This window comes from Cynoglossus semilaevis, chromosome 5 (assembly GCF_000523025.1).
Source record: "Cynoglossus semilaevis isolate Cse_v1.0 chromosome 5, Cse_v1.0, whole genome shotgun sequence".
Lineage (NCBI taxonomy): Eukaryota > Metazoa > Chordata > Actinopteri > Pleuronectiformes > Cynoglossidae > Cynoglossus > Cynoglossus semilaevis.
Window position 1 is genome coordinate 8934814 of NC_024311.1, and position 12238 is coordinate 8947051.

Genomic DNA, 12238 nt, shown 5'->3' on the forward strand with positions numbered 1-12238 from the left:
GAATCAACGACCCTCTCTTTGTCTCCCTGTCTCAGGTACCCCAGTGACCCGGATCACAGCCACAGACGCTGATGATCCTGTTTACGGAAACAGCGCCAGACTGGTTTACAGCATACTGGAGGGGCAGCCCTACTTTTCTATAGACCCTAATTCTGGTAAGCACACACCTGCCTGCACACACACACACACACACGGACCAGTCGGCCCCTTCTGCTGTTATTCATTGTTTTCCTGACAAAGCTGGAAAAGATCAGTCTGAGATCGAAACCCGAACTTCATTAAATTTAATGAGAGCTATTAATACAGTGTGCAAATCCTTTGTCTGCTTCTAACCAATGCTGGACATGATGTATTGCAAAATGTAATTAATGAAGGCTACACCAATAGTGGGACAAAAAGGAGAGAAACCTGTCTTCCAGTAAGACGCTGATTACAGCCAAGGATTTCTTCCTGGGTCTTTCTTCTTCCACTCAGACACGGACACCAGAGGCCAGAACCTTTGACTATTTAAACATTGTCCTCTTTCATTACCTGCTCTGGCTCTGATAAATGAGTGTATGAGGTCAGCGGAGGTCAATAAGTGGACTTTGAAGGTCTGACCGTGTCTCCTGCTAAATACATTCAAATGGCAGTCAGGAATAGCATTAGCATAAAAACCTCTGAGTCACTGTGACTTCATGCAAATCTGTAAAGTCATTCCCAACTCCAACCACCAGGTGCACTCTACGGTCAGAGAGTACGGGTAACATAACAGACAGTATAACCAGTACCACCAATATGACCAGTATTACTAGTATGACCAGAACTACTTGTTTTTGTGTGTTTTGATGTGAATGCTGAGTTCATCACTCGAGGTGATCAGAGTGGACAGACCAGAGTGGACAGACCAGAGTGGACAGACCAGAGTGGACAGTTTTATGTTTCCACAGAGCAGATGTCAACGTGTGGCTAATAAACCCAACATGGAAAAAAATACTTCACTACTTTCATGAACCCCGAACATAAAGAGAATAAAAAATACAACTCACCATAAAGCTGAATCAGTGGGCGCCTCCAAAAAGTTTCTCTGATACACAATGGTCCAATCTGAGGGTAATGGCAGACAGTGACACCTGAAGTGTGTCCCTAATGGCCAGTCTGCGCCATTACTGTGGTTTGGTTGTTGTCACTGCAGGACATCCAGCTTCACAGGAACAAACGGTTGAAAATGGAAACAGGGGTTTAAGGCTGATGTGGCTTTTTCTCTAGTTTAATATATAAATATATATATATGTGTGTGTGTTCAACAAGACACAAAAATTCACCGTTCTGTGTGATATTTTTTTGACAGAACAAAGAGAGAAAAATTTCATTTTTAACTTGTATTTTTTTGTTTCAACTTAAAATTTAAGTTTTTAATTTGAATGAAATATATCTGGCGCAGCTGCTTCAGTTCCTGCTGTGCAAACAAAAACAGCATCTTGTAAAAATAATAACAAAATAAATGCATCTGATAAATCAGTCAGAAATAATAAATACAAATAACAAAACTAAATTCTTAATGAACAGGACAAATGGTCTGTTCCTCATTAAAGACCGGACCACCTTAAAGAAGTTTTAAGGTGGCGTTCTGACCGTAGTCCATCTATCTTCTGTCTTTACGAGGCAGAGCCACTTTAATGCCTTCTCTCCACAAAGACTCCAGATTGGATCTTTGATTGCTTTTTTTTCAGCTGATGCTATAACATGTGTCTGTGAGCAATATGATTAAATAATAGTGAAATTACATTAATAAGAAATGAGATGGAAATCTGCTGCTCACAGTTTGGAAAACAGCATGCAATAAACAAGCGGGGAAAAGGCAGTCTCAATATTGATGTTCATAATTAGGACGGCGGCTCTGCTCGGCTCGGCTCGACTCTGGATGAGAATCTGTTGAACGCCTGCCCGCCCGCCCGTCCTCGCCACCGTAGGTGTCATCACCTCCAAACATCTGCAGCTGGGGCCAGGCTCTGGAAGCTGTGCTGAACGGACAGTTTAGGGATTAGCATTCATTCGACGCGACTGCAGAGCACATGCAGATGGCTCTTTCAAGTGAGCCAGATGCTTTAATGAATGTTAATGAAAATAATAGGTAAGAGGAAAACAAGCAGTGCATCTGACACTTACAATGCCACCTTGGAAATGAAAGGCGTCGAGCAAATAAACAAACACGGAGCCCTAATTCATCACTCGGTTAAGGAGCAGCCGCGGAAAAAAAAAAGAAAAAGGCAAATATCTATGGAAATGAGTGTTTGACGATCTTTCCCTCTCAGTGATTGGGAATTAATTTCAATAATTAAAGTTGATTAACAGAGATGAAAGTGTTGCTAGCAGCAGGATGACTGACACGTGGTGTGTGTGTGCGTGTGCGTTCATGCGTGCTAGCGTGTGTGAAAATCAAAAGTCACTTGTGTACACCCACCTTCTGGAAACCGTTCAGTGGTAACGCTGGGAAATCCTTCATGCGACACGCGAGTTTATGAATGTGGGCAAAAAAGAAAAATTCTTTTATATATTTTCGTTACATTTTAATTAATTTAGATGAGAGAACGATAGTGATTATTTTTCAAAATAAAACAAAATGATTCTGTCTCTGTGGCCTGGTACCAAATGCTCCATGGACCAGTAAGGGTCCCCGACCTGCAGTTTGGTCCACCTGGTCTGTGGATTATGCAGAGATCATGTTTTGGTTGTGTTCTCTCCTCGTTATTGTTTGTTACTTTTACTTATTTCTGTTGTAATTTTCTTGTGAGGGCAGTGAAAAAGTTAAATTTCCGTGCTGCTGAAGAAAAAGAAAAAGAACAGAGTTAAATGCTGTAACGTTGTAGTTCACAACATTTCTGTGCTGCTGAAGAAAAAGAAAAAGAACAGATTAGAGCAGCAGAATCTGAATCAAAAAGGTTTTTGTTCTATGTGGTTTTCACAATCCGTTTCAGAAAACCATGGACTCTAACCATGCGGAGCCACTTACACCAGGTGAAGCTCTGTTCAGGGCTTCTCATGAACGAGTCCTGAAAACAACGTGGTCGGGATTTTTAAATGTAAAAGGTTTAGTCTCCATCACTCGGGGTGACCTCATCCATCTGGTGTCCGTCTAGATCTACAATAACCAGAGAGTGAACTGTGACTTGAAACCTGAACGGAGATCTTAATCTGTAAAGAAAATCAATCTGTCAGTCAATTTTCAAAGATGAAAACATATTGGATTTAAATCATGAATCATCTGAATTGCCCCTAATCCTATTCTAGGTTAATTTATTGAAAATAAATTCAAAACAACTACAGATAGTTTCATCGTGGTCACAGTCCTTGACAGGGGCCGGTTATTAATGTATTAAAAAGAGATTATTATTATTATTATTAAGGCCTCGTCAAACAGATCTGGGCCCCGCCCTCCGTCAGACTTCAGCTGGGACCGGCTCCAGTTTCTCCTCTGACTCTGAATTTGATGAAGCGCTGGAAGACGAATAAATCAATAAATACTGATAATGTTAACTTTGCCACGGTTCCGTTGCCAGACGAGCTTCTCGGAGTATTGCTGAAACGGCAGATCTCCTGGGAATCTCACTCTCAGTATTCCAACAGTTTTTGCCTGCGTGTTGCCAGGAAAAACATTAGAGTCAAACAGTAGTTCTGTGAATGGAAGATCGGAAATGATGGAAATGGAAAATCTTGAAATAATGCAAGGGCTTAACGAAGAGCTGGTTGAACCACAGCTAGGCTGGCAGAGGACCAGAGCAACCACACTTCAACAACCAATACAAGAATAGATACATACATATTTAACACTTGAACACTGCTCTAATAAATCTGGATCTGTGTTGCTTCATTCATGTGTTAACAATGTTCATCTGATTATTCCTCGTTAATTAATTAAAGTGATCCATGGGTTTATTTTCACAGCCTTAATTTAAACTTTTATAATAATATTAGATACGTAGCTTAAACTGTTTCAACAAGATACTTTCACTTTCAAGATAAAGTGAGAGGTGGGTCTCCTCTGGGGGGCGCCACAGAGCTTCAACAAGGGCGCATAATTAACAAGAAGAAGGAAGCAGGAAAACATGCTAACTTTTCTGCTTCCTGAATGAAGGGAGGAGTTTGTTCCAGTTAGAGTGACGAGGGCGAATGGGTTTTTTTTTTTTTGACACTTGTCTGTTGAAATTTTAAAACTAGATGATATGGATTTTTTCAACCAGTACAGTCGATAATCACCTGCTCGTCAAGGTCCATACTGAGGAAAACACTGCTGAAAATCTTTGGACTCTTTCATGAATTTCTTTTAAAGAAAGAAACTGTTACTGTACAACAACAACAACAACAACAACAACAACAACAATAATAATAATATAGAGAATATGCAGAGGCCTGGTGGTTAAGGAAGCAGACTTGGTCTCAGGTTCAAGTCCACCAGTTGCCAAGTTACCACTGAGGTGCTCTGAGCAAGGCTCCGTCCCCACACACTGCTCCTCGGGCGCTTATGCCGCCCCCTGCTGACTGTAGTGATGGGTAAAATGCAGAGGTCCCATTTGGTTGTGTGCAGTGGTGTGTGCTGTGTCACAATGACAAGGAGTTCACGTTCACTTTCACTCTCCCTGTGTCTGTACTGTGATGATATGTCACATTAGAGGTAAAGACCAAAGTGAATCTCAGACTTTTGTTTGTTGAACGAGCACAGTCCCAGGATTTAACTGTGTTCCTATGGAAAGCACAAGTGCCGCAACGGCGTATCCCTTTCCATGGATTTCATCATAAGCGAGCAGACACTCATTGTCGGCAGCAGCTCAGGACTAAGGCAGGGTGTCACGCCGAAGCCTGGTTTTTATGAGGAATTTTATATTCATTTGATGATCCTGTGGGCCTGTGTTTCCTGAGTGGATTATCCCTATATACCAGAGCTCAGGCCTTTTTATATTCAGCACAGTGGCAGACGGCATTATTCCCATTCAATCAGAATACAAATGACTGCAGACAGCAGGAGCAACGCATTTGAAAACAAACACAGCTGATTCTGGGAGCTGGAAGCGGCTCAGTCATAACTGCTTTACTTTACTCCTATGGACCCCGGAGTTTCCCAGAACAAACCTGCAGAGAATTGTTTATCTCTGCAGATCTGGAGTTGTCGTCGTCGTTGTTGTTGTTTGGTGAAGAATGGTCTGGAATAATGCATGTTATGACCCAGGGAGTCAGTTGAGCGTGAAGGTTACTGTCCACTCGGATCTTGCTTGTGCACGCGTGCTTGTGCGTCATTAAAACGGACTGCAGAGTTTAGCAGTCATGTGTATAATTGCATTAATGTCTCATAAATTGCCTCCACTACCAGCTACCATTAAAATCGCTCTTCATGGGATGGATCGAGAGATGAGGGAGGAGTACCTGGTGGTCATCCAGGCTAAGGATATGGGAGGTCACATGGGCGGCCTGTCTGGAACCACGACGGTCACTGTCACGTTGACGGACATTAACGACAATCCACCAAAGTTCTCCAAAAGTAAGGAACTCTTCTACTCTCTACTGTGGTACCAAACGGAACATCTTTGACCCGGAATGAATGCATCAGTGACTTGACACTGGGCCCTGCATACATTGGAGATTCATGATCCTCCGCAAAGAGGAACTTCTCACATTTAGTGTCAATGAGAGTGTGATAGTTTATCTAAGAAGAGAAATAATATTTTAGAAATGTTCTTTATGAACTTCACTCTAATCGTTTTCCTCAACGATATTAATCTGACTGTTGGTTTTTTTTGGAATCTAATTTAGCATGTCCTTTTTGTCAGATTTAAAAATTATGAAAATATTTTCCCCAAAACATATTGTCTTTTCTGTATGTTGCTCATCGAGCATTCTGAAAATATTTTTAGAAAAAAAAATTGAAATTTTCAGCAAAAAACTAATTTTTGGTCAAATGTTGAAAAATTATGATAAAAATGTTCGGATGTTAGGATAGAATCGAAGACTGACGGTCTGTCCTGATCTCAGTTCGGCTAACCTGACACATGACGGGGCGCTGACCTGAGGTTGAAGCCAAACACACAACAAACACATGCTGAGAGTTGATGATGGCATTTAAACCTCTGGAAGATTCAGTGAAACTAAAACGTTTTCCCACAGTGTGCTTAAATAACAGCACATGCACAGACTGTGTATCAGAGCAATGACAACAACAGAACGTGTCAACAGCTCTGTCTTTTCCTCCACAGGTTTGTACGAGTTTGTGATTCCTGAAGACTTACCAGTGGGGAAAATAGGCGGGAAAGTGAGGGCCAACGACAGAGACATCGGAGAGAACGGCAAGTCGACTTATGGCATCATAGAAGGAGACGACCAAGGAACGTTTGAGATCATCATGGATCCTCAGACTCAGGAGGGACTTCTCCGGCTGAAAAGGGTGAGTAAAAAAAAAGTTCTCCGTTTACATGTCCCGCCTCCTAGCCAACAGTTTCAGCTCCAATTGGCTCTCGCCCCTTGTCTGTTCCCTTCAATGTATTTGACAAAATCAGCACTGATTGGACAACGTTCCTGCCAGATTTTTTTGATGTAAACTGTATTATTTGACTGACGCGTTAGTGAATTTCCTCATCGTCATTATGCTCCACAGAACTTCCTGTTGAGTGTCCATTTACTTCCTGTCTTAGAAACGTAGCTGTTTGACTGAGTCTTTGATGATAACCTGTGTTGATATTTGTATTTATACAGTACATACATTCATATATTTATAATACACGATGCAGTTCATGATGCGTTCACTGTCGTAAACAAATAACAGATGTAGTTTAAGACACTGTGGTTGTTTTCTGACTGTAACAACACCTGTGAACGTCTGTGTTCTTCGGTGCCTAAAACCCAGTGTAACGCTCTGACAGTCTGTGGAACCAGCTCTGGGTTCTACCATTCACCTGCGGAACATTCTCTGAATATGGTGCATTCACAAGTGCAGGGAAATCTCTGGAGGATTCAGTGGGGAAGGGGGTGGGAGGGAGGGTGACGTGGGTTTAGATATGTGGGAGGAAGCAGAGTCCTCATTCACACGCTGTGGCTCCTCTGGTGTTTCTCCTCTGGTGTTGCTCCTCTGGTGTTGCTCCTCTGGTGTTGCTCCTGCACATTAACTGGAGATTACTCCACGGAGCTCACAGGAGAATCTTTGGAACAAATGTCTGCCTGAAAGCCGACGCTCTGCTAACATATAACATTAAATATTAAATGACTGAGGAGCTACATATCCAAAGTCTTTGTTTTGTTATTTGCAAAATTTATGAAAGTGAAAAAATCATAACATTTCTGCACTACATTTACTTTTATTGGATTTCAGCTCAAAAAAGGAGTTTTTATCAGAGCTGAGAGCGTTTGTCTTTACGATCACGCAGGGTGACCAGGTTCTGGTTGTAAAATCTGGGACAGATATTACGTCTGAGTTCGACTGGCTGGTCCCAAAAATATATCACTGTGTCATCTGCTAAACAGCAATATATCATATATAGCTATATGATATAGTGTAGATCTTGATTTGTTTTCTCCAATAAAATGAACAGTTGGTCAGAGTCACATATTTTAAAATACACAGGGTTTTATTTTTATAAAGCTACATCCTAATGCTAAACAAGCTTAGCTTAAAGTAAAATGCTAATGTCCTTTTTTTAAATTATTTTTAATTATCACTAATATCAGGAAGTGTATTATTATTATTATGTTTAATTATCACTAATATCAGGAAGTGTTGCCACAGTTGGATTCGATTAAAAGTTTAAAAAATTACACGTTTATAAACTGCCAGCAGTAAAATGCAGTGGTTGTTTGTTTTTTCACCACAAATTCTTCAGTGCAGCTGTTGGGAATCGTCCTCCTAAGAAGGTTTTAGTTAAATCTGTTCATCGACATGTTTTTGTCTTCGACCTTCCTGAAGAATCCTGGAGCCATAACGCTGTTACATACACACCTTTGAACAGTTTACTCAGATGTAGCATCAGGTTTGTTCACGTCAGCTGCTGACGTGACCCGTCAGAATAAACAGCGACGCTAAGAAACATGCTACGTTGCTCATAAAACAGGTAAACCTGGCTCTCGGCTCTTTGGAAAAACGGATCTGAGGCAAATATTTTCAGACATTTTCTCTTGGAAATACATTTGGAGTGAAGTCAAGAGCCACGGAAACACAAATATGATGATGATAAACCAGGTCTGGAACCAAGCTGTGACTTCAAGTCTTTAAGGATTTGAGCAAAAGACTTAGTCGTAAAGTTCTGAGACCATCAAACTCCTGCAGAAATGACCGTTTTTCCTGGCGGGTGTTGCTATTCTGTCCTGCAGAAATGACAGTTTTTCCTGGCGGGTGTTGCTATTCTGTAGTTTACATTAATGTACGACAGCTTTACCATAAACGTGACCAGTAGGTTCGTCACCTGGTTCTGGTTCAGAGTCTGTACAGAAACAGCGTGGCATCGCCCATGCAGGCAAACGCTGCGGTGTTGTGATGTAAAACGACATCACTCCAAGGACCTTCGCTGCTCCTTTGTCAAAGTGTGAACAATGAAGGACGTGGGAGGAAGAACGTGTGAGAATCAAGGCAATCTGCCAAGACTGGAGAACACATCAGTGATGGAGAACAAACCAGACAGAAAGTCATGAAAACCTCCAACTGTTGACATCATAAATGTCAAATGTGTTTCAATCTATGAGGCAACCCCTCCTCCCCACTTCTCCCTCCATCCTCACAGCAACACAGTTGCCTTTGAGTTGCCCTGATCTGCTGTCTCCATCACTAATGCAGGGGAGATGATAATGTGTTGCCAGGGCAGCAATGAACGTGTTTGCGTGTTTGTGTCTACACACGACTGCGATTCCGGCAACGATACGTTGAAGCAACAGTTGTTCAGATGATTTCTTCGATAATAAACTAGAACCAGAGCCAAGGATTTCGGATCAACTCGTCCTCAAAAGCATCTATTTCCGCCGAGAGTCGTACAAACCCTGCGTGTTTAGCACGGTGTCATAAATGAACCTAAAAGCGTTGGTGAAAAACATATTGATGTCTGTGAGCCTGGAGATTCACAGACCTGAGCAGAGATGTTTCTGCTGCCGGAGTCTGAAAGCCTTTTTATCTGGCAGCCCTCAGGCCTGTCAGGGGACGTCAGCAGGATGCTGAGCTTTCACCCCTGCAGCCGGCGCTGAACTTTGAAGTCTCTAAATGGCCTGTGTACATACGGATTAGATGGTACGATTAGAGAGAGGGAGACAAAGGACACAGTGGGGGTGAGGTGTGGGACATGACAGAGGGGGAGAGGACTGTCTCTGTCAGTGAGTGTAAACACGGCTCTCTTCAGAAATTCAACAACACTCAGCCAGCTACATCGGCAGTTAGCTCTGCTGCTTTTTATCATTGCAAATCCAACAATGGTTACAAGTCACTGGTCACAGCAGCAGCAGCAGCAGCAGCAGCAGCAGCAGCCGCAGCAGCAGCAGGCGGAGGGTGAGCGGGGGGGGGTGCTAGCATGTGTTGTACATTTAGAATATGTATGGATTGAAATTGGTGCTGTGGTGTTTCTAAATATTATAAACATATGTTCATAATTTGGCTAGTTGTACCATATGGTTAAAACATTCTGAATACATGTTCTAATAATTAAATGCATAGTAAGAATTAAAAATTAAAAAATTAAAAAAAATTAAGACAAAAAAAATCACATTTATCATCCTTCTGAGGTCCATTGGTTCAATTCATTTTTCCAGAGATAAATGAACTAGAGCTAACGTTAGCTACAACAGTCCTGGTACAGACACCAGGGTTCTGAGCTAAAACACTTGAATGAAATAGTAATAGTTGAATGTATTAGACAGATGTTCAGAGAAACAGTAAATAAACATTCTTTTTCTCGAACTTCACCTGGATGTCGTCAGTCGTCAACCAGAAGCTTATTTTAAATTCAAAGAAACTTTGGATTAAATATGATATAGTTGGGATTTTTTTCAGTTACATCCCAACGTCACATCCATTACTTCACACTTGACCCAGTGTATATTCTATTCAGAGTGTGTGACAGTCCGACCGTGACCTGAGGCTGAATCTCTGGGCTTTCTTCTGAGTTAAAGTGTATTCAGACGAGTCAGGGCTCTGCCACAGTCTGTGTTACACATGCACAGACAGAGCTGTCCTGGAGAGAACCAGAGGTGGAGAGCAGAGTGGGGCCGTGTCAGGAGTACCAAGGAGGAGCGGTGCGGTGCGGTGGGAGGGAGAGGGAGAGGGGACAGGAAGTGGGTGGGGTGGGCGGGGGGGGAGTAATTATAGGGTTTTCAAATAGCTTCTTCAAGCATGGAGGAATGGGATTGGAGGGGCTTCCAGTGTCCTCATGTGCAGTAGTGAAAGTCAAAGCATCTCCTCCACCTCCACCTGCTCTGGTTCTCAGTGCAAGACTCCTGAAGCCCCCTCCAGCTGACCCCCTCTGGTCTTAAATTCTGTCTCACCTGAAGGACAAATTTTCCTGCTCTTCGAATGAATTCATTTCTTGTTGTGTCCCGCTCCTCTCACCCTCACCTCTTACTGTCACCCTCTCTGCCCCGACCAGTCCCACCTCCCCTCCACCGGGGCAGCAGGGACCTGTTTCCATTTCCATATAAACCCTGGTTATGGAGTGTGGTGTCAACTTAATCCCATTATACCAGTGGTAGCAGAGCTGATGCCTGACTGCAATGTTGACGTCGTGTCGTCACGTCCTCGGAGAAGCGGAGACAAATGTTCTGCAAATATTAACGACAAAAATCGTTCAAAAAAATCTGATAACCAACTGACAAAATAAAAATGTAATTAAAGCCATTTGTCAGTCGGAGAGCAGCAGATCAAACCACAACTTGTTAAACGTCAACAAGTCAAACTTTTCTTCATCCAAATGAGTCCTTTCATCTTTTTAGCGGCTTGTTTGGGACCAGTGGTAAAAAAATATGTTTTTAATGAAAGCAGCAGCAGGAAGTGACATCATCAGACTGACGGAGGAGGAGAACGTATTCAGTCACTACGACAACTATATTAACATTACTAACATGCACAGAGGTCAAAGGTCAGACTTTGATGCCTTCACTTGTCCTCAGAAACCTGGACCACTCCTGTAGTCTGTGATCCTTCATCAGACAGCGTCGTTCAGTGCGTGATCCCCAGCTTTAGGATTCTCTCGTGTTCCACTTCAAACGACACGCAGGTGCCAACTCTGACCTGCGAGCCTCGACTTGGGCACCTTTGATGTACAACATCTTATTAGTGTCACTGCTGAACTTGTCGTTTCTTCTCCTTTCATCTCACGCAGCCGCTGGACTACGAGAGCAGACGAGCCTACACCCTGAAGGTGGAGGCCACCAACATCCGCTTTGAGCCGAACAGCGCCCCCTTCAAGGACACGGCCACGGTAAAGGTTGTGGTTGAAGATGCCGACGAGCCCCCGGTCTTCTCCAGGCCCAGGTACATGCTGGAGGTGAATGAGAACGCACCCATCAACACCGTCATCGGCTCCGTCACTGCCAGAGACCCGGACTCCACAGGAAGCCCCGTCAGGTAGGAAAAAGAAACGCTGTGACGCTGTGACCCTCTGTTCCAATGTTAGTAACCTGACGTTAAGATGGAACAGCGTTGTGTCTCTACAAATTAAATTATTTAAACCTTAAGTATCACGATATATCGCAATAAATCGTATTGTTGCCCCTGTACTGTGATCTGTGTCGTATCGCCAGATTCTTACCAATAGAATGTTCCCTCTATATCACGGTTTTTCTTTCACTCCCTCAGTAGATCGCAGAATTTTTTTTTAATCCGATCTTGTGAAATATAGCAAAAAAATAAACTAAAAAACATTTTAAAATGATTAAACATACGAAAGTTTTGGCTTTAAAAATGTGGATTGTCGTTTTGAAGTTGAGATAAGGGCATCTGCGAACGATCGCTGGTAGCTTTGTTTACCGAGACGAGATCGTCGACGAGGTTCGTAAAGGGTTAATATATGTAAAAAACTGTACCACTGTAAACACCCCTACTGTGTATACTGTATAGTATATACGTATATGAAGGTGTACGTACTGTATGTGATGTACTTCTTAGTGTCTGATGTGTGGGACGACTCAGAGAAAAGAGAGAGAGAATAAAAAACCTCTCCATTGTTGCAGTAAAACTACTTCAGGTTCAAAGCTGTTCTAGCGAAGGCCTTTTCACCACGTAATGAGTTTAAATAACCCCCCCCCA

General features: G+C 42.6%; 1 protein-coding gene across 2 annotated transcripts in view; it reads left to right on the forward strand.

The window, feature by feature from the left end:
- The window catches only part of LOC103378981 (cadherin-8), an 80671-nt gene that overhangs the window by 51882 nt on the left and 16551 nt on the right, over positions 1-12238 (forward strand). For both annotated transcript variants that reach the window (XM_017032594.2, XM_008310361.3), the window contains exons 4-7: positions 36-155; positions 5345-5512; positions 6225-6412; positions 11313-11557. In XM_017032594.2, coding sequence (XP_016888083.1) covers positions 36-155; positions 5345-5512; positions 6225-6412; positions 11313-11557 — 721 coding nt within the window. The remainder of the gene's footprint in view (positions 1-35; positions 156-5344; positions 5513-6224; positions 6413-11312; positions 11558-12238) is intronic.